This window comes from Dermacentor andersoni, chromosome 8, assembly GCF_023375885.2.
Source record: "Dermacentor andersoni chromosome 8, qqDerAnde1_hic_scaffold, whole genome shotgun sequence".
Taxonomy (NCBI): Eukaryota; Metazoa; Arthropoda; class Arachnida; order Ixodida; family Ixodidae; genus Dermacentor; species Dermacentor andersoni.
The window spans coordinates 104,762,575-104,785,132 of NC_092821.1; the positions used below are offsets into that span (position 1 = coordinate 104,762,575).

Here is a 22,558-nt window from a genome sequence, read left to right on the forward strand (position 1 = left end):
GGAACCATGCCAAACCATACGACACCACAACTGTCACATCGCACAGAGAGAAATTGAGCATCTTGGACAAATAGCGGCACTGATGCGCGGTAAATATTCTGTTCGGTACATATGCTCGCTGCCTGATGTATCCCAATGTCAAGTAATTGTCACTTGCAGATATAAAGCACCATTCGCGCTCGATATTTAGTGGGTTACATGCGTCAAGTGCGCATGCGCGGGAGGTTGAGCCAGAGTTAAAACTTCATCACAAGCAGTGGGAGGTCACGTTACTCGAGAGTCCCGATAAAAGAAGGGGGAGGGGAGAGAGAGATAGTATCGAAGCGTTAACGAAGCGCCGGAATGTGAGAAGAGAGTGATACTTACAACAATGGCTTGCACCGTCGATTGGACCATGTTAGTCTGCGAAAAGAACACAACGATGAATGTATACACGCATTCGTCGAGTCTTCGACGCATCTTCGCGCAAAGCGCTGGAATTCGGGAACTACGCGCTGCGTCCGTTTTACAAACTAAATTACAAAAAAAAAAGAAGATTACTGAAGCCGCGCAATGTCTCGGTAAATAACGTGGAACGGTTAAGGATGAACAACAGCACCTCACAGAGCACTGTAAGCTCCTAAGAAAATAGGGAGACTCCCAATATGATACAATAGCTGCGGAGTCGACCTAAGCCAAACTTCTGGCTCGGGATTGGTAAGGGAAGCGCGAGTAAAAAGAGGATAAAGTGTCGATAATGAGGTGGAAAGTTAGTGTAGTGTTGCTTTGAGACTTTGAATAGACTTTGCTGTTCATGCTCGCTCTAAAAAAAAATTTCGCATGCACAGTGAATTTACGAAGTTTGCGTTTTATTGTGAAAATAACAGGGACGCTTAAGAGAAACATAAATTTAATGCAAACGGGTGGATCACACTTTCGACATTGCAAATAGGTCAATGTCCGCGTACGGAGGATGCCCTGTGCCGGGAAGAGAGGTATATATATAAAATGGAAGGTGATAGAACGAGAGAAGAGACAAGAAAGTAAAATAACAAAATGCGTAAACAACAAACGCGAGGAAACGCGCTACGACTCTTGAAATCTGTCCCACAGTCCGCACGTCATCAAGCAGCAGAGCAATGCGTTGAAATTCTCCTGCGCTGGAACACGATGTGGAGTACAGTGTCCAAGGGTTGTCACTTCCGTCAAGGGGGCGATTCTCAAGTTTGCCAAGCGCAGTCGAGAGTGCTTTTCTAGCAACAGCGCAACTGGCAGGTCTGCTTTGCTTTCCCTTTCCCTAGTGCAGGGTAGCAAACCAGAGGCCCTAACGCTGGTTAGCCTCCCTGCCGTTCTCTCATTTGCATCTTTCTCTCGCTCTCTCTCTGCTTTGTTTTTCTTTTGTGCGAGCAGTACTTTCTGAAATACGCTTGCTTGAAACGCGATCAAGTCCTTTCATCTGTTATTTACGTACCATTGAGTCGCTTCCGACTCTTGGTGTGGACCGTGAACATACGAACGCCATTGAGATCTGCCTGAGTCGTAGTAATCGCACTGAGACGTTTCCTTGCGGCCTGAAGAACCCATTTTTAACAATCTCGAACGCACATGGCGTCCTTGCTTTCTCCGACTGTCCGTGTTTGGAGATCATTAAGTTACGTTCCATTGAACCGACATGCCTCATCACACCGACGAAAGAACAAAGTTTCAGTTTCGCGACTTTTGTTTCGAAGGAACATTTGGGTTTAATCTCCACTTCAGACGGAAAGATTGGTTAGTCTGGCCAACCATGGAATCCTCGAGACTGCACACAAGCACCACAGCTCGAATGAATAAAGTTTCTGTCTTTCACATATTTCCGCATGGTCCTCGACTCACACCGATACATCACTACAGGAAAAAAACTGGAGCGTTAGTTAAATTTTAGCCAAGCTAACACTGTTATCTTTCATAATCTTCGAAGGTATCCGTAGGTTTATTATATGCATGTGTGTGTATGTGGAATTAGCTCGAGCTTACAGTGGTCGGGGATCCAGCGGTGCACATCTGGGCCGTGTCTCCGACGCACTGCAATTGAGCAAAGAAACGTTCCTTAATACGTGAGCATCAACTTTGAAATAGACAGCAGCTGCGACGTCAAATCTTATCGATGCATGGTCAGTGCATGGGTGTCTTCATAGCAGTTAAGTTCAATTAGGCTTCAGTAAGGTTAGTTCGCTGAACAAAAGTATTTAATTGTGACAATATTTGTCATTCCGCCCAATAAACGTCGCTCTATTCAAGATCGAAGAATAAGATTATTTCATCTAAGTGAAGTGAATCAACAATGACCGAGCAAGAAATGTTTCAGACTGGAGCCCACATTCTGTTCAATCGTATATTATGTTTCTTGCTTGTTCTCCTTTCATTTAAAACTCGGAAATATTGTGGTATTTTTTTCTCTGTTAAGCACGACATAACCATGACTTTTTTATATATTTTACTGTAATGCTGCTGTATTTACAGGCCCTCAGGCGCCTTCAAGCTTCCTTGAGCAGCTTTGGGTGTCCCCCAACGACATTGTTGAAATAAAACCGATCAAGTGATCGATCGAACGATCGATCGATCGATTTATTTATTTATTTAGTTAGTTAGTTAGTTATTTATTTATCCTACGTTTGAACACGGGGGCTTGTCTTCGCTCTGACGTAGACGAATCTCTTTACTGTAACGCTGGCTTCATCGTTCGACCACTTTCGACCAAACCAGGTCCCCACCTTCCAGTGAAGCTGTCATTTCTTTTTAAGATACCATTTCGCCAAATCAAAAGTGTACACCTCTGTACGGCTCAGTAATAATAAGTTTCCCTCCTCTTTCCCTTTTTCCCCATGCAAGGTAACCAACCGGGCTCAGTCTTGGTTAATTTCTTTGACTTTCGTTAATCATTTCTCTTTTTCTCTCTCTCTAAATGAATTCATCAAGCGAAGCTTTTTTTGTTCTAATCTGGTTATTTATTTATTTATTTGTTTATTTGTTTATTTATTTATTTATTTATGGAGGATCGTATGACCAGGTTCCACGACATCACGACACACTACCAGTTACAAAGACGAGTATACCCATTCCCTCACGCTAGGTTAAACAGGACGCAAGCAGTACACTACCGACAATTACAAACGGAATATTACAGAAACCCCAGACTCATACACGCCGTTTATTCAGACATGTACACTACAAACAGATGCACATCGTGTGGCAAAGTTGCCACACTTAATAACATGTTATGGGAGTGTCAGCACTTAACAAACAAGTCGGGCAGAGCCGACCCTTCCGTCTCTTCCACCGCCAGCCTCCGCTCGCGCTGGAAGACCGCACTGCTCAGCTCGAACTTTACAGCATAACTCTGGGCCGTCCAGCGAGCCGAGGAAGCCGCTTCGAGACATGGTCTCGGAACCGCGTCCGCGGCGGGTGCCCGAACCCACTATAAAGACGCCGGACTCGAATCTCAATTAATTTGAGAATAAAGTCTACGTTCTTCTTCTTCTTCCTAATCTAGGTAAGCTTCCTGTCTGTGGGACTCGTACGCATTTCCTTTGCAGCTTCGGGCCTTAATTTCGTGCGGACGGCCATTTTTCTTATCACGAAACTTCCTCCGCCTCGCCGACTTCCCCAAAACGTTATATGCTTAGACTGCAAGTGTCAAGGCACACACGCACCGAGCTGATGTTGCCCATCGAAGGGAGACCGATGTTGATGGAGCCGTCGCAGGAGTCGTTCCTGATGAAGAAGCTCAGGCAGCCGCTCGAGTTGCACAGGCTCATGTTGCCCAACATGGGAATGTTGATGCCGGCTGAAAGAATTGGCCAAAACCAAAAACAAATGCCTTAGTCCTAGCTTCGCTGTTTTCTTTCGCGCTCTTGACGAAGTAGATACTTTTTTTTTTCCAGCTACAAATGCTAAGTGTACGAAGCCGGATGTCGTGGTGTGTGCATGTGTTGTCACGTTTACCGCCATCAGGTTTCCTTTTTAGGAAGGTCGCCGGTAAAACGAAATTTTTATTTGTTCCCATCCAAGATTTGATCCCGGGTTCCCAAAGTGAAAGCCCATGGCGCCACTGTTTCCGTCTAAACGTCGTCGTCGTGCCGTAACTGTCATCGAGCCACCATCAATCGGCCATCATGATATTTGCGCTATCGTCATTATTGTGGCATTATCATCTCGTCGCGCCCTCTTCGTCGTTGGTATCGCGATGGCCATCGCCGTTAACAATTTATAATTTGTCGTTGTGTAGTTTTCATTATGCAGTCACAGTCGTCGTGTGATTATCGTCGTCAAACAACCACTGTCGGGGTGCCGCAGTCATCGTTGCGAGATTACCACCTTCGTACTATCATCGTTATCGTTCCACCATCGTAGTTGTGCTTTCCTTGTCACTGTCATAATGGCCATCGTCGTTAAAACTATTATCATCATCTCCGTGCCGTTGTCGTCGTGCAATCACAGACGTCGTTCAATTTTCGTCAACGTACTATCACTAACGTCGTAATGTATGATAGTTATCGAGCCACCAACATCATGGCCATCATCGTCACCGTCGTACTGTATGACCGCTATCATGCCATCGTCGTTATGGTCATCATCTTTAACGCCATTATGCATTGCCATCGTGCCATCGTCGTCGTCCCTGTCGTAGTGCTCGTCAGACGAACTGCGACTGTTATATATAAGTTACATCTAAGGTTTCAGTTTGAGTATAGTGATCTACAATTAGTTTCCGCTCGTTTTCATTCTTAAGCAAGGAGCGTTAACGGAAGGCCTCGTGTCCCTTGAGCGACCCGATCGGTTGAGGCTGTCCTCAAGCTGAAAACACATTCTTGCACCTAGTGGCAAAAACAGCGTCTGGATGTCATTCGCTACTGAAATGTCGAGCTGTTTAACGGGGTGAAGGTTATACAGCCGAGATATTTCATACCCCTTCGTGAGATCTGATATTCAGGTACTCCAGTGGCCAAGCAAACGTGACCGGCTCTGATAGTGTTTAGCTTTGACGATCATTCTGCTGAAGTATTTTGCACTGCAGAGAGCCAATGCATTAAAAAAAAGGATCAAAGTGACAAGCTTACTGGGTATGTCACGGTTGATGGTAATAAGTAGCAGAGGGGCCAGTGCGTTGATGATGCCTTCAGGAGAGCCATACCTTACGATTCCTTGAATGAGGCACTGAAAAATGAAGTCACGACGTGTGTGATAAAAGAAAACAATGTATCGCATTGAAGGAAGAGTAAAGCGAAACATTAAGATCAGACTGGCACATTATTCTCTCAAACCCGTACTTTATTTATTTTAACAGGAAGAAGTTATTTGTAATGAAAGAAATGAAGGTCAAACATTCTTTTTTTTTTTAATTTCGCACAATAACTTAAGTGTATCCCTGTACGTCAGGGTGACATCAGGGATTTCAAAACATCTCATATTCTATCAGTTTCGGTGCAGGAAATACCGAAGCTTGTTAGGGTTCCGTCTTTGCAGCTCTCCTTTAATGACAATTGTCTTAACGACAAACGATTTACTAGACACAAGTAAACGCCGTCAAAACTCTTGACGTGACCGCGAGGGACTTCAGTGCGGTGTCGCAACCTCTCTTTTGTTTTTTGCGTCTCTTCTGGCTGACTGAGCCTCTTCTTACGTCAAGAATGGCCGTTTCATATGTTGCAGAAGAGTAACTTACTTGTATATGGAAGCTAAGTTCTTACAGTGTCTCCTTAAGTGGATTGCTCTCTGCACATTGTGCAAAAAAAAAAAAAAAAAATCTGAAGGCGAAATCGATCGTGTCACTCACTGCATCGACAATGACGTTGCGCTATAAGTAATATTGGTCCAACAGGCAACAGAGAGAGAAAGAAATAGGCAATTTAGAAGGACACGATTCGAACTTTGTTGGTTAGACGGAAGCGAAAAGAAGCTGTACACGTGGGTGGCTTACAACGGAAACCTCACGTGCGAAGCTACGCGAATAGCGCGTTGAGTCTTTCGTTTCAATAATTTGTTTTCGCAGTTCGTACGTTACGATCTGTTGGACAATCAGTGAACCACGCGCCCGTTGACAACTCCATGTGGACCAGACCTCCCGCAGGGGTCTATCGCCCCCGAGGAGATTGTGTTAAGACCCGTGTGGGTACTGCACTGACGCCGGCTGCGTGTAGCCTGTCTATCGGCTCCGGAGTGTAAGGGGGGGGGGGGGGGGGGAGTTCTAACCTGTCTATCGGCTCCGGACCGTACTGGGGGGCTAGGTGGCGTTAACCTGTCTATCAGCTCCGGACCGTACTGGGGGGTGCTAACCTGTCTATCGGCACCGAACCGTACTGGGGGATGGGTGGTGCTAACCTGTCTATCGGCTCTGAACCGTACTTGGGGGGTCTAACCTGTCTATCGGCTCCGGACCGTATTGTGGGGGGATGCTAATCTTTTTATCGGCTCCGGACCGTACTGCGGTGTGCTAACTTGTCTATAGGCTCCGGACCATACTGGGCGGTGTGGGGGGTGCTAACCTGTCTATCGGCTCCGGACCGTACTGGGTGGGCGGTGCCTTTTAGCGCGACGTGAAAACAATGACTTGGCCGGAGGAAATGGGAAAGAACAAACAGAGTAAGCGCTTGCTTCCTAAACTTGAACCAACTGGCGCATCGAAACAGTGTGCACCGTATACGTCGGCCAGCCTTCGGCGCCCGGCTTGTCCCATCTTCCCTCGCCCAGCTGCATGCACCTCGCGTATCTATACCGTACCTCTTGCGGAGTTTGTCCCGGAGCTGCGCTCATCAAGGCGCCACTACCTGCCGAAAGTGGGGCTACACCCAAGAAGCCGCGACACCTGACTGCCATCTGTGGATCTATGTGGCCCGCACCATAGACGTCCCCCTGTTCGGGACTTCATCGAACACAACAAACTGTATATGCGTAGAACATATAACATGCATGGTTCACACACCTCATGTCGCAGGTGCAACCTTTAGAATTGAAAAAAAAAAAAGAAATGACAATCTCCTCCAGAAATGCTAATTCGATGACTCCACAACACCATACGCCAATCACTAATTGCGTATACTCTTGATTGCAGCTACGCCAAATAAAAGTATCAAGTATGACCCCGTTGGTTCGCTGTCGAATACGAAGGTACCAAACCGCGAAGATTCGCCCCGCTGGGGTTGTAAAGTTCGGGTTAGGGAATGTTTATCTAAACGAGGTGCCGAAACGCTGTAGACCGAGGTTCGTCAGAAAGGCTAACATAAAAACGAAAAATTTCGGCTGAACCAAAACAAAACAGATACAGTAAATGCTTCAAGACGTACATTGGTAATCTTGCTGATTCCTTGAGTCGTGGCACTGGTCTGTAACGAGGAAAATACGAGTCAAATATTTAAGTTGTTTTTAATTCAAGATTCGCAGCACTGCAGTTGGTAGTTTGTCATTTGAGAGGAGCATCGGTTGGGCGAAGTTTCGCGCATCAGAAAAAGAAAAGAGTAAGGCAGAACTTATTTACCTAAGCCGCACTATTGTTTCTTTGCTATCGCACAGTTGCAATTGCCATTTAAATATTACACTAAATATTTCATTTTTTTTCATGTTCTAACTTTATATAATACATGTTCATACGACCTCACCCCTCGCCAGTTAAACAAACCGCCATGTAACCGCCATAACCATTAGGTGCTTGTCGAGTTCCCCGTAGTGGGCGAACGTAATTATTTGAGAAAAAAAAAAGCAGGCAAGGGACAATGAAGTGGCGGTCCTGACTGCGAGAGAGTTGCTGTCGCAGTAAATGAATGAGTTCATAGCTGAAGGAATCGTTGAAGTCTACAGTCTTCTTTGATTACTTGTTTATTTGTTTGTTTTTTATATCACGGGCGCGTTATTACTCGCGGTCAGGTTTACGTGCAAATATGGATGCTGAATGTAAAGGCTACATGAAATGCCTACATATACGTATAGATGAAAGGAATTTTATGCAACACCCAACCTGCCCCCTCCTCTTCCTATGTGATGGATGACAGTCTCAGGTACTAGACTATGCTGCCGGAGTTAACGTCCACACATTGACATTATTTCTGCGCTCCTGCAGACTTGTGTTTGTGCATGCGTGCTGAGATATTTTTCTTCGTTATGCTTCATTGCCCGAATAGTGTATTAGGGGTTTTGGCATAGCCGGGCACAAATACCTTCTCATTTTTCCACATATGCAACTAAAGAAAAGGGACATGTTGATTTTGGCGCAGAAAGTGCACAGCCTATTGTTGTTTATTCAGCAAATGATGCAGAAAAATCTTGTCGCATTGACAGTCAGACATACAGGAAACAAGAAAAGACATTGCCGTAGCAGGACGTGTAGTCCCTATTAATAAAACACGACTTTGTTTTTACGCTGTGAGATTCGTATAAATGGACCCGAGGAAGGAAAGTTGAATGATTATAGTTAATTAAGTAAAAGGAACTTACCGACGTACTGCCACAGTAGTTCGTGGAATTGCCGATGCACTGGAAGGACAAGATAATAGTCAGTGCTGTTTGAGAGAATTAGATCACTAAACCATTATATATTTAATTGAGGGTGGATGAGTAGCTCTCATGGAATATCATCATGGTACTCCGAAAAAATATCTGTCCTGAATGACAACCCTTTGAATTAGGATCGACGAAACGTGGGGTATTTCTAGAATACGGATGTATATGACTCTTCTCTGTATGTAGAAGACACGGGAAGCACTAATTAGTGTTCAGTGCACTACGAGCACTAAGCAGGACCGAATGTCGCGAGCTCGAAAATTGAAACGCGAAAAATTCCAACGCTACTCAAATGCGCTGTTTCGTTTCCAGGTTCGTCTGAACTTACGACAGCGACTTAATTCGGACTCCCGAAACGTAAACTGGGGACAACTACACGCTTAGAAACTGGCTACAGAGCCATTACACGTCGCACTTCCACGCAATCACGCGTAAAAGGCGTTCGTTGCTGTTCGCACTTCAATTTTTCAGCACTGTATAAACGGTAACACAGCATACGGTACCAGTATGATATGTAATAGATAGGCTTAGTTCACGCTTACACGTATTACCATTTGCGGAATACCGGAGAGATGAAGACACGTGAGCAACAGCGCTGGTGGCGCCGTCTCGTGAGAGCTAATTGAACAAGAACACTCGGAAAAGCTCGTGCAATTATTGACTGCTGCTACTCAACTGCTGGCGCAAGGGTGCAGGCAGCAACGTGATAGTTCTTCTGATATAGAGGACTCTTGTCCCATCGTCGAAAACACTCGAGCAATGCAGAAAGACCTCTAGTGCATGGTGTGTGACATCGGACGCTGCTGCTGTCCCCGACCCCGTCGTTCCGGTACTTCGCAAACCGCACTGTACACGTCACAAAGAGACCAAAGCTTCCTATCCAACAAACTTACAGTGCCGATGTCCAGAATATCGCTGATGGTAACGTTGATGCAGGAAGCTGAAACAAAAGAGAAGGATTACTCGGTATTTCAGGCTCGACATAGGTGAACTCAGAAGATGCGCGTGAACGTGACGTGAATTTCGGAACACACGCAGGTTGGACGAACAGAGGTGAGGTGTATCGGACAGGCTGTCCGAGGTACCTTACCTCTGTTCACTCAACTTTCTATCTCGCGTGCCGACAGGTGGACACACACTCCTGTCGGCACCCGTTCTGTCTTAGGACACACGAAGGTAATTCACGGAACCCAAGCCAAAAAGAGATATTCAAACGTGCTGTCACGGTAAGACAACCTCAATCACGCAATTCGGCACTAAAGTTGTGCGACGCCTAACTGTGTATACAAATCTTCGACGACTTGCACAAAGCAGGAGCATGATGTGACGTGGAAAAAACACACGTGTTTCTCATCCGAGTCGCGAATTCGGTGCAAATCCTCGTTCATAAGTGACGCCTTAAATCACGTCCCACCATGGGAAGATGAGCTCGGGGTACAAATGAAGCCGTTGCCAGGTAAGACGAACCATCCAACACACGTGCACCAACGTCGAACCATCGAAAAAGTGGCCTCGAATAGGGAAGAATATCAGGCACTTTGGGTGTTTCGTGGAGCACGAGAACTCCAGCGGCGGCTATCGCGGCCTACTGCGAAAACACACAGACGCACTGCACCGGCGGGATGGATTCAAAACCTAAACCGGCCATTGCGGAACTAGAACTTCGCATTTCTTTGGAAGGTACTCACCTGGCTCGGCCAATCATCGACAGATGACGAAGTACCAGTACAGACCAGAAATAATATGCTTCATTCAGACAACACTATGACGCCGCGTGATGTATAGAGGAACTCCGAAAGCGCCACACAACCACCTGCGCACCGCAACCTGGTTGCACGAGGGCGCATCTTAACAGGGTGAGGTCATAAGACTACCATCAAGTGGGTCCCAGGCCATGCTGGAAACCCCGGGAACGAGTGATCCCGCGAGCTGGCAATGCGCGGCACGGCTTGATCAGCGTTCCCAAACTCACGGTCTCGCACCCGCGAACCTTTTACAGCGAGGCCCTGAAGAGACATCGGCGTTGCTTCCAGAAACGCTGCAGAGAGAACAAGCTTCAGCGATTCCTGGTCCAGACGATCCTCTTACCAGAGGGCTACCTCGATGGGGTACAACCATCACCAAGGCGGTAGCAGATGCACGTCATGTCAGTGGCACCAGCAACGCAGTGAGCACGTAGCAACCGTCCGCCGCGTCGCCGTGCCTCGTCGTAGAGGTCATTGCCCCTTGCTCCGTATATCCAGTTTACCTCGCCGTGGGGGTTATTGACCCCTGCTCTTTCTTGGAACCGATGTGGTTGCCCTACTGGGGCGTTACCACAACCACTCAGCCAAACCTGCTTTAACTTTTTAATAAAGTCAGTCGACTCTCCATTCTGAAGCTGTCCAAACGTGTATTCCTTGCCTCAGCAAAACCGAGCTCTCAAAAACCCCTACCGCCCCGAGATCACCAGTGCAAGTGAAGTATGCTATGCATGCGCAAGGGAAGTGCATGACTTCAGATGTTCATAACCTCGTGTATGAAGGCTCGAGAGGATCAAGAAATTCCGGAGGAAAAAAAAAAGTATCCGGGCCAAGAAAGCGACGGCGTTTGAGCACTGGGTGCGACCGCGGACTAACGAAAAGAGACACTTAAATCGCAATGGAGCTTCATGTGTGAAGCTTACATAGGGAGCCGTACATAGCTCTTCCCCTTACCCAGTTTTTTCGAATAACCCTAAAACTATAATTTAAACATACCATTACCTCTCTCTTCCTCTCTCTGTTGCATTACCTGTACGCACCGCCGTACTTGGTCCTCATGTCGCACATATAACCTTTACAGAGAGCATTTATATTGAGTTGCCTGCGCGCAGCACTGGACAGTTTCATTTCCCATACAAGCACTAATTACGAGGAAGCAAACCCTACCGCTCATCATCCTTGTCAGACTGAGTAATCACAAGAAAAAGAATATGAGCATTCTGACATTTCCAGGTAAGCTTATCAAATTTCCCGTGCTTCACAGTGTGGCATAGCTTCTGCTAGCAGTGATTTCTTTCGTACTTATTTTCTTAGTATACCAGTAATGTGACTTCGTAGTTTAGATGTTTCTGGTTTTTTCTTTTCTTTCTGTCACAACAAATCCCTAACAGGTAACGTTCACCTTCGATCGGTATGAAATGCAAAAAAGAAAAGAAAGGAAAACGTCCTTGCATGCGCCTTGCGTTGGGTGCACCAGGTGTTCAAAATGAATCTGGAGTCCCCCGGACTCTCGCCAACTACGGCGTGCTTCATGATCTGATCGTTTTTTAACCACGGAAAGCTTCATAACTTAATTTTTTAAAGTAATGTCTTCTTTGCCTGCCTGGCTGTTATTTTTGTGTCTACGTAAGACGCCGATTTGCCACCTCATTTGAGTGATACAAGGTACAGAGATGGCTGTTTCTTTATTTATTTTTTATAACTAATACGAGTGCTGCATACACTTGTGCTATGCTCCCATCGCCCTCGTTGGTTGCCGGGCCTCGAATACTTTCAAGCCACTCTTTGTGACTTTTCCTTCTGAGGACCCTTTCCCTGTAGTGTTATGTTAATCAATAAACTTCGAACATCAAATATCTCCTCGCACCTCGCATTTCATAAACTTCATAGTCACGTGTAACTCATCTAGGCAAACTCAGAAAAAGAATTCAGTGCCCTTCCACTCTGTGAAGAAGGATCACCAGCGATGTGGGCTCCGTAATGGCGAACTGCACCTCCGTCGCGGGTCGGCCGGCGTTGCATTATCTTCGAGATCGGCCCACGTATGGGGAGTGCTTAACGCCTGCTTCACCTCCGCCTTGGGTCGGCCCGGCATTGCGCTATCTTTGTGATCGGCTCACGTATGGCGAGTGTTTAACGCCTGCGTCACGTCCGCCACGGGTCAGCCCGGCATTGTACTATGTTCGGGATCGGCCCACGTATGGCGGGTGCTTAACGTCTAGACAAGATAGTACAATAGACAAGATACAGTACAAGGGAATATAATACAGGAAGAGGTCCCGACGTCAACGACTGTAATAGGACCTCCTGCACAGCGTATAGGTAAAAATATAAACAACAGTCGCAACAAATAACGTAAAAAATTAAAGAAATAGCAAACATAGAGTTGGTTTGTGCTTGGCACAATCGGCTACAGACATGCTAGTAAAAAAGTACGATAACTAACATTACATTCGAGTAACTACAGAAGCAGTGCGCACTATCTTCGGGATTTTTTTTCCACACGCGGACACGATAGTGGGGAAAGTAGCCCTTAAAAGCTTCGCCGTAAAAAGGAGAAGAGTTCGAAGGGTCTCACGTATGTGTACTTACTGGGCGAAGATGCTGCAGCAGTGGTCAAGGCCGCAGCTACCAGAAGGCCGGCGAGGACGTGGGCAGAAGTCATGGTGCAACTCTTCGAACTGGACGACGACGCGAAGTATACGAATATTGTAGGCGAGGAACCAATTCAAGCTGTCTGACACCAGGCAATCCATGGGTGCCCTTTTTTTATATCCGAATCCGCCACGTACGCCACCTGGAAACGATTGCGTAGCAACGGGGAAGCCTTGTTTACCCTCCACGTCAAGGTCGACCGAGCTGAAGCTGAATACGGAGCATGGCGTAGCCTTAAACTGACGACGCTGAGACAAAAACGTATACGCGTCGCCTCTGGGACAACCGCGTTCACGCTCGACGAAAGACGATTAATGAGACTACGTCGTAGCATGGAAAGTGGGAAATGTGCGTGTGATCATTGGTAAGTTATATTTCATGGTCCCCATTTGCCCACAGTAAAAAAAAAGAAGGAAAAAGAAAGTGAAAAACGTCTCATTAAACCTATTTTTGCGAGCCCGTCCTTGTCACGGACCTGGCGGCGACGTGTAGAGAATATTATAGCCTTTCTCCTTGTGACAAACGTGTGACAAATATATATTAAATTGTTCTGAAAAAAAAAAAAAATACATGTCAGGCGCACAAAAACGACCGTGGGTATAGATGATCAAATATGTTGCTGCCACAACGAAGCAGCGGAGAATTACACTGTCATGCTCCTTTTTTTCCCCTTTTTCTCTTTTCTCTCTTCTTCCCCCCTTCCTTTTTTTTTTGCCATGTAAATGAGAGAAAGGAGGGTCGGGGCAATGGGACTGTGATAGATCAAGCTGCTATCACCGCAAAAAATAAATAAAAGAATTCTTGTAAATACGTCAATTTTATTATTTATGTTTTGAAACAGCAGGTCCGGTTCCACGACTGTACGACGCTCTCGCTCTCTCTCTCTCTTTTTTTTTTTATCGGAAACAGGCCTGTACACTTGGCGGGCAGGATGCACTATATTTATTTCTTTCAAGCTGTCCTTGCAGTAGTACATTAAAGCACACGCTGCTAAATCAACGCCGTGCCGAATCATGCCCGCGCGTGAAAAACAACAGGACCACCGGATGCACATATGACAAGTTTCGGAGGAAGCGTTCGCTTACGCTGTAATGTATGGCCGTCCCGGTGTTGGTAGCAAGCAAGGCGTTGATCGGCGTTCACGCGCGAATCGCGAGTTTCCCGGTCTTGATTGATAACCGCGTCTCTCTTTCTCTTTATATTATGTTTCCTCGTTTTTCTCGCAATAAGAAAAAAAGAAGAAACCTATCAGTGGAAGCTGCCTGCCAGAGGAAGAAGCGAAGAGTTTTCGAAACGTAAGCAAAATAAGCTAAAAGCTTGCAGCCTGTATTTCCCTTTCTTTCTTTTTTTGAAAATCCGGATATGTATCCGAGTGCGTGAGCCGGATGCGAACACGTGTTACTTTTCGAAATGAAAAAAAATAATAATAAATAAACAAAGGAACAAAATAAATTCATGCTGCGTAATTGTATCTTCCGGGTCCTCGCCTGCATACTGGCATGTGCTGCAGGGACAGGCGCGGTTCATCCGCAACTCAAACGCCGGGACGACGTTCACCAATAGCAAGAACTTACACGCCATGTTTACACGCAAATGACATGCAGGCGTGAAGGACGCAAGACAACCGGTCTCGCAACCGTCAGTTCGTTGTGTCCACTGTGATTTCATCACAATACCGCATGGAAGTACGTGGACTTAACGGGTACTGATTGGCTGCTCCATAATCCACGATTTAGTTCAGTAGCGCGCACTCGAAAAAAAAAAAAAAAAAGAACGCGGTCACCAGGGTCTCGAACCGGAACAGACCCAAAGACCGGAAGGAAGAAAGCTTTGGTTTTGCTCCAACCGGGACTGAGCGGGAACGTTACGATTTTTTTTGTTTTTTGTTTTACTCCGGCGTGAAACCGAAAAGTTAAAAAAAAAAATAAAGGTTTTCGCTTCAGGCTGCAGCCACCTTTTCTGAAGCTTTTCATCCACGCATTGCCCGGCACTTGTGGCTCAACTATAAGCCATCTCATTTTTTTTTTTTTAAATACACACCGTCTTCTCGTTGTAGAAGTAGCAGTATTGTCACAGTGCGGTTTTCAATTATTCGCGTCGGGGAGCAGACATGTTAGTATACTGCACCCGTAAGCGTTTGAAATTGGTGTTCGTTGAATAGCTGTGCATTGGTCGGAGACCTATGCACGATCGACGAAATAAAGAAATGCTTCCAATATAACTGGGACGTGGGGGGGGGGGGGGTGCATTGATCGCACAAGTTGAAGTATAGGCGCGATAGAAATCACGTATTGCTTTTGACATGTGCTTCCACAACAAAATATTTCTATTTTTAAATTGAAGCATTATTTGCCCACTCTCCCGACTTGCAAATCTTTTAGAGAGAGAGAGAAGGGAAGGGAAGAAGGAAAGGCAGGGAGGTTAACCAGACTGAGTCTAGTTTGCTACCCTACACGTGGGGAGGGGAATGGAGAGTGAAAGAGAGATAGAGAGAGAGAGAGGAAAAAAAACATGAATCTTTTAGTTATAGCATACAAGTGCGACCTGCCCTCTTGATGGTGAGGACACGGGAGGAATGGGGTGAAGGAATAAGGAAAACTGGGAAAGGGCAAGGGTTAAAATTGCGCGGACAACGCCGCCTCGCAGAAAGATTCTGCGAGAATCAGGCCCCCCCCCCCCCCCCCCCCCTTTTCTGTGCTGTGGCTCTCCCCTCGAGCTCGATCCATTGCTGGATGCTTGCAGGACGGATAGCTACGGGTGGCCTTCTTTTAATCTTACGTCGGCGCTGGGTAAATTAAAGGCACTGCAAGCCTATATCTGATATGAAAGAGGTTGGCTCACTTTGTCGCACCTCAAACAACGATCTGCAGATGTGTCTGCTCCGTTATGACAAAATGGCTGCCCTTTGGGGGAAAAAAAAAAAGAAGTGCCAGCTTCGCAGGCGTCAGAGCCGTGCCCACCATATTGGTTTGCCGCCTCCGCTAATAACATCTCCAGCATCAGGATCGGCTGACATTTTATCTTGCGAACAATTCTAGCTTTTTGAATACGTGACAAGGTCCGCATTCACGTGACATGCTTGTCGTCGTGCTATATCTCAACGCTGCAGAGTGCAAGTCTTTTCCCACCGCGAGGCTATGCGGAAAGCGACAGCGAGACGCTGGGCACAACAGGAGAATCGCCACAAAGGCCGAGTTGTAGGCTCGATCCCCACAGTACATTTCCGACACCATGTGGCATCGAACGTAGCCACGCCCCCTAATGCGCAGGCTATATAGACCACAGGTGCTGCCTTTAGCGACAGTGGATTTGCATCGCATCCGCCGCGTGGGCTAGACAGACTCTGACGCGTGGAAACTGCCCGAGACACTGGAGCACATATGCATACTTGTGGCTGGCTCGCCCCCAGTGTGACTGGGAACGGCAGGCGTCGACCTCTTCGGCTAGCGTCAATTAACAAAAGCCCGTTGAGCGAAAACAATGTTACGGGGCCATTGGCCGGGCGTGCATGATATCAACGAAGCGAGCCATCCGAAACGTTTTTGTTAAAGCGGCTAAGATTAAAGACTGTGAATGGACCCTTCCGATGAGAACGCGCATACAACTTGTACAATTCCGACAACCCCGTGCGCACGTTGGTTTCCCGCGAATAGTAGACGTGCGGTCAAGCGCCGGACGCTCGAGCTCTGCTGTGTGTCTCATTGAGTTAGCTGCGGCGTTCTGACATACACATACAACCCTTTTGCCTGCAAAACATGGTTCTGCAAACGCGAGCCTGGTGGCTCCGTACGACGGGATGGGTATAGAATATGTTTTTCGGCGTGTTTCCGCTAGCTTGCGCCACGAAGGCGTCCTTGACTGTACACTACGACGCAAAAGCGCCAATGGGAAAAGACCTCCACTGCAGGAACTACAGCTTTTCTTCAGTTTTACGTGGTTCCAGATTCCATCGGCGCAAACTGCGCGAAAAAAGAGAGGAAGCGCGACAATGCTGCGACCTCTTATGCGTGAAATTAGCGCGGAACACGTTGCAGCTCGGCCTCCTCCTTGTAGAATTTGTCGAAGACTCAAATACACGAATAATATTGCGTCCATATGCAACCCTCCATCATTCCATGATCAGCTGCGCGAAGACTTTCAAGTGACATCGTGGCGTTAAACCTTCTCTTGTATAAGATATCGCGCTTTTTGGCTATTGTGTTTTTGTAAACCCCTGCCTTATTTTTTTTTCTCTAGTCATGTGTCAGACATTTGTGCTGTATTTATATACTTCAATTATTTTGTGTACTTTGCTCTTATGTTTGTTGCAGCTTTTTAGTACAAGCCATGTGCAATGCTTTCCCTTTCCCTTTTTTTGACCTGTATATTTTGCATTTCTTATAAAATCCTTGTTCGTCCTCCTTACTCAATGGTCTCTGGGCCCTGTAAGGTATTGTAAATAAATAAATAATAACTGCATTGCTATTGCGAAATATGCTGCAAACGAATTCTCGAACGCTACGCATTGTCAAGACAAGTAAAATACGAATTTTTTTCATAAAATAGTACACTCGTACGTCCCGAAAATTGTGTCCGAAATAACAGATATCAATGCTTCCATGTTTTTTGTCTATTTAATAAATAAAGAAAATATCACACGAACTTTAGAACTATATCAGTTCGAAACCAGCAAATCAGTTCATGCCCCTGATATGAAAAATGTAAAGGCCATGAAATTAACAATTTGAGGACAAATAGTTCAACGAAACTTTGTCAGTCAAGAACCTTGTTTACATTTCTGCACATATAACACGGCCAGGGAAAAATCTCAATGACTCTGTCATTTGTTCCAATGTATTGCTCACGAGCAGCTGTCACCGGTCGTGTATTGTGAGCAATTGCACCGAAATTATAGCCGCAACACAGAGCACATATAAAAAGCACGAGTTCTGCAAAATATACGAGGGCGCATCAAATGAAAGTGAGCCGATGCGAATATATGACAAACGGGGTACTTTATTTAAAAGTAGTCTCCATGAGCATTTATACATTTGTCCCGCTGACTAACAGGTGGCATGATTCCTCTCTCATAAAGCTCCTTGGGTTGCTGCTTCAAAAAGTATGTAACTGACTCTTTCACGTCATCGTCCGACACGAATCTCGTTCCTTTGAGCTGTTTCTTTAATTGCCCCAAAATGAGGAAGTCTCAAGGCGACAGGTCAGGGCTTTATGGCGGATGTTGCAGCGTTTCCCACTTGAACTTTGCCAGTTTTGTGTTAACCACATCAGCGTGGGGACAGGCATTGTCGTGGAGAAAGATGACCCCATTGCTCAATTTTCCACGTTGTTTGTTCTTGACTGCGAGACGCAGCCGATCCGGCGTTTCACAATATCGGAAATGGTTGATAGTTTCCCCAGGTTTAGCGAATTCTATCAGTAATGGCCCCTGACGATCAAAAAATGTCAAGAGCACCTTTCCGGCGGAAATGACGGCTTTTGCTTTTTTGGGGGCGGTGAATTCGAATGTTTCCACTGTAAGCTTTTTCATCGTGTTTCAGGCTCGTAGCAGTGGCACCATGATTCGTCCCTGGTTACAACTGTAGACAAGAAGTCGTCACCCCCCCTTGTGATACCGGATCAGATGAGTCAAGGCAGCGCCGAACTTCGTCTTCTGGCAGTGGTTAAAAATCTTGGGCATCCATTGCGCACACAAGAGCCGATAACCGAGATGTTAATGAATTATTGTGTCAACCGAACCGTGACTGATGTTAACATGCTTTGCCAGTTCATCGATGCTTATCCTCCGTTATTATCTAATCAGCTCATCAACCCTTGCAATTGTGCTGGGGGTGATTGCACGGTGGCTTTGACCCGCTCTTGGATCGTCTTTGCAACTTTCACGTCCTTCTTTGAACCGTCTGTTCCAACGCTTTACAGTGGCCAATGAAATGCCATGTTCAACGTACACGGCAGCAACACGGCGACTAATCTCTTTTTAGGAAAGACCTTTAACTGTGAAAAACCTTACGACACCACGCTGTTCAACTTTGGGAGTGTCCATTGGGTCACGCAACCATGTTCAACCCAGTGTATGAGAGCATTAAAGAACCTTTATCCTCACACCTGCGTGTCACGTTTGTAAATGAGAGATGCCTGTGTGCTAAGCTCAGGCTTTGCAGATAATGAACAGAACCATTATTGTGCGGGGCTGGTTGGTTCACTTTCATTTCACTCGCCCTCGTACATTAGAAATACGAGGATACAGTTGGAATATACAAATGCGAAGATCCAGCTTGATAAAGGGCAAAAAAGTGCCACTGGAAACAAAGTTCACTGCACGTATACACAAAACCTCGCAATAAGATATTTGAATATACGTATAAGTATCCAATAACTTTACGTATCTAAGGAAAAGTCACAGTATATAATGCGTCAAACAGCGCAAACAAACATGTTACGCAATCACAGATTCAAACATCACAGAATCCCAAGGCCCGCCCTCTATCCCTCCATTTTCCCCGATGTATCGCGTGCGACGGAAGGCGGCGCGCTTCCTTCCCGCTTTTCTCCCTTGCGCACACAAGACTGAGCCACCATCGCCGGCTCACCCGTGCAACCCCCCCCCCCCCCCCAGCTCCCTTTCACTCGCACATACAGCATGCCGCGCGCAGTCACAATATTATCGCCCTTGGACTTTATGCGGAAGATGAGGGTGACGGTGATGGCAGGAATGCGCCTGGAGTGTCCATATAATTGCTATCGCTATAATATATTAGAATATCCGGCAACTGAAGCGACCCGTTGCCCATTACCTTCCGCAAAAGAAGAAGTAACAAAATCGAACTTTCACCATGCGACAATTCGCTGCGCCGCAACAATGTCTTATTTTTCCTATTGTGGGGTGGGGGCATCGAAATGAAAAAAAAAAAAAAGAACGCGAAGGAAAGCATGTTGGCCACAATCGAATCACTACTTTGGGCACCTAATGTGGCTACCCAAGGAATATCGAAGAAAACGTGAGACGCTTGGTCCACAGAGAACCGTACGCATACTGCTCGGTATCCTACACCGGCGAGACAAAAGACTTTCCGGAGAGGTTGCGCTCAAGCAAACGCTTTGCGATCCGTCGAGTCCCCACAGTGATGGCGGCGAGCGACCATTGTTTCTTTTTCTCGTCTGCTCGGCCAGAGAAGAACGAACGCGCACCGAAGTAAGCCGCGCGGTGGTTGGGGCAACACGAGAAAAACGCATACGCTTTTGCTGGCTCTGACAGCCCGCGGGTAGGAAGAACAAGAAAATTGAACAGGCTTAATGTGTCCTCGCGAATGAAAGTCAAAGCAGAAAAATAAGAACATAGTTACCTTTGCTGACTTTCGCGTCTTGACTCCTTCACGACTCAAGGTGACTGAGTCGTGAAAGACTCAGCAAACGCAAACCTGCGCCAAAGCATCTGCGCCAACAGATGCTTTGGCGCAGGTTAAAAAAATGTTGATATTTTTTTCTGTGACATGACGGCACAAATGAACCACCACAACACTTCGTCTCATCAGATCTCGCTGCGTGCTTAGTCAACTTGTCTGATAGTGTGTTGATTTGGCTTGTCTCGCTGTATGTTCCGACGTACGACGTTAGAAAAGTCAATGCACCTTCGGCGTCAAATGTTTATAACAGCATTAAACCCACAAAGTTCCGGAATTGAAAATCTAAAGCACGACATTAGAAATGACAATGCACCTTTCGCATCAAAAGTTTATGAGAGCTTTATACCCATAAAGTTTCGGAATTGAAATCCATGCGCTCCGTAGATACCGCGGCCTCCGCGAGACGCCGCGACGAGCCCGCTCGCTATCAAAACGCCCTTGAAACTTTGTGCTCGGATGGGTTCCTTGCGTTATGTGACTCCCGGTGCATGGACGTTGCCGAGAAATCCAGCCCGAGTTCGCAATGTACGTGCTGTAATGTCTTTTCGAGCGTGAAGACGACATGCTAGACCCAGAATGATTTTCGGCGCCGGGGGTTGTTTTGGTCGGCGCTGCATGGACAGCAAGAAAAAAATTCGGGAGGGGGGGATTTAGCCCCATAATCCCCCCCCCCCCCCCCCCATGGCTACACCCCTGTCGGTCGGTGAGGAGCTGTCGAGGGGCACCGTGGTGAAGGATGACGTTCTCTACGAGGAAGTCGGCGACATCGGTAGCCCAGCTTGTCGGAAGTAAGCTCATGTGATTGCATTTCGGGTGGCGTTGTCTGTTGCTACAGCAATCCACGTGTTTCCCGAAGCAGACGTGGGAAGAGGGCCTAAACGTACACACATACTCGGAAGAATGGCTCGGATGGCACGTCAAGTGGTTGAAGGCGGCCAGCAGGGAGTGTGGTCGGCTTTTTTCGTCGTTGACAAATGTCACACGCAGCGACGTACATAACGGCCGACCTCACGGTATAGACCAGGTCAAAACAAGCGCCGACGAACGCGGTCATAGGTCCGTGACACGCCAAGGTGACCGGCAGTCGCGACATTATGAAGCTGGGCGAGATCAGTCTGACGCAGACGCGCAGGCATAACGAAGGGTCGGTCAGGGCCGTCCGTGCGCATGTTAGAGTGATACAATATGTCATCTTGAAGTTCAAACATGCGAAGGTAAGAATCGGGCGTCGTTGAAGTCAGCCGTTGAATAAGGTCTCGTAAGGAGGCCTCCCGACGTTGTTCCTTGACAATATCGCGAAAAGCAGCCCGAGAGAGAACGGTGACAGGTATGCCGGTCGCGGAAACGTCAGGTGGATCGACAGGATGGCGCGACGAGCAGACCGCACCTTGACGTAACCGGCCGGTCTTGTATACAACTGAATAGTTGCATTCTTGAAGGCGCAGAGCCCAGCGGCCAAGACGCCCCGAAGGATCTTTCAGAAAACCAACACAGAGCGTGGTTATCAGTGATGACTGAATTGCCGGCCGTACAAATAGGGGCGGAATTTACCCACTGCCCAAACAAAAACCAGACACTCGCGTTCAGTGATAGAATAGTTGCGCTTAGCAGGGAAAAGAAGGCGACCGGCGTAGGCAATAACACGTTCTCGCCGTTGTTGTTTCTGGGCCAAGATAGGCCCAATACTGTGGCCATAGCCGTGGCCACTGGCATCGGTACGAACTTCTGTCGGAGATGAAGCATCGAAGTGGAGCGAAAGTGGGAGGGAACGTAAGCAGCCCAATAAGCTCGATGAAAGCACCAGCTTGCTCAGGGCCCCAAATGAAGGCAGCGTCTTTCTTGAGGAGCTGGAAAATAAGGCGTCCAACGTCCGCAGAATTTCGGACAAACCGACGGAAGTAGGAGCAGAGGCCAAAGAAGCTGCGAACGTCCTTGGCGTACGTTGGCACGGGAAATTGTCCTGTACTGCTCGTATTTTTATCGTGATCAGGGCGTACACCAGAAGAATCGACGAGGTGTCCGAGCACAGAAATTTCACGATGACCGAAGTGGCATTTGGATGAATTTAGTTGTGGCCCCATAGAGTAACATAGTCCTGACGGAAAACAGATAGGATCGTCGATAGGCGTTTGAGGTGCGTCGCAAAAGTCGGAGAAAACATCATAACGTCGTCCAGGTAGCAGAGGCAGATGGACCACTTGAAACCATGTACGAAGGCGTCCATCATCCGTTCAAATGTGGCCGCGACAT

At 47.0% G+C, this 22,558-nt stretch overlaps 1 protein-coding gene across 1 annotated transcript in view; it reads right to left on the minus strand.

The window, feature by feature from the left end:
* agt (O-6-alkylguanine-DNA alkyltransferase) overlaps positions 1 to 22,558 on the minus strand; it is a 41,546-nt gene that overhangs the window by 3,045 nt on the left and 15,943 nt on the right. The window contains exons 2-9 of the mRNA XM_050176867.3: positions 12,846 to 13,050; positions 9,405 to 9,451; positions 8,446 to 8,484; positions 7,302 to 7,340; positions 5,079 to 5,175; positions 3,672 to 3,805; positions 1,996 to 2,043; positions 367 to 402 (exon numbers count right to left, since the gene is read on the minus strand). Coding sequence (XP_050032824.1) covers positions 367 to 402; positions 1,996 to 2,043; positions 3,672 to 3,805; positions 5,079 to 5,175; positions 7,302 to 7,340; positions 8,446 to 8,484; positions 9,405 to 9,451; positions 12,846 to 12,918 — 513 coding nt within the window. The 5' untranslated portion in view covers positions 12,919 to 13,050. The remainder of the gene's footprint in view (positions 1 to 366; positions 403 to 1,995; positions 2,044 to 3,671; positions 3,806 to 5,078; positions 5,176 to 7,301; positions 7,341 to 8,445; positions 8,485 to 9,404; positions 9,452 to 12,845; positions 13,051 to 22,558) is intronic.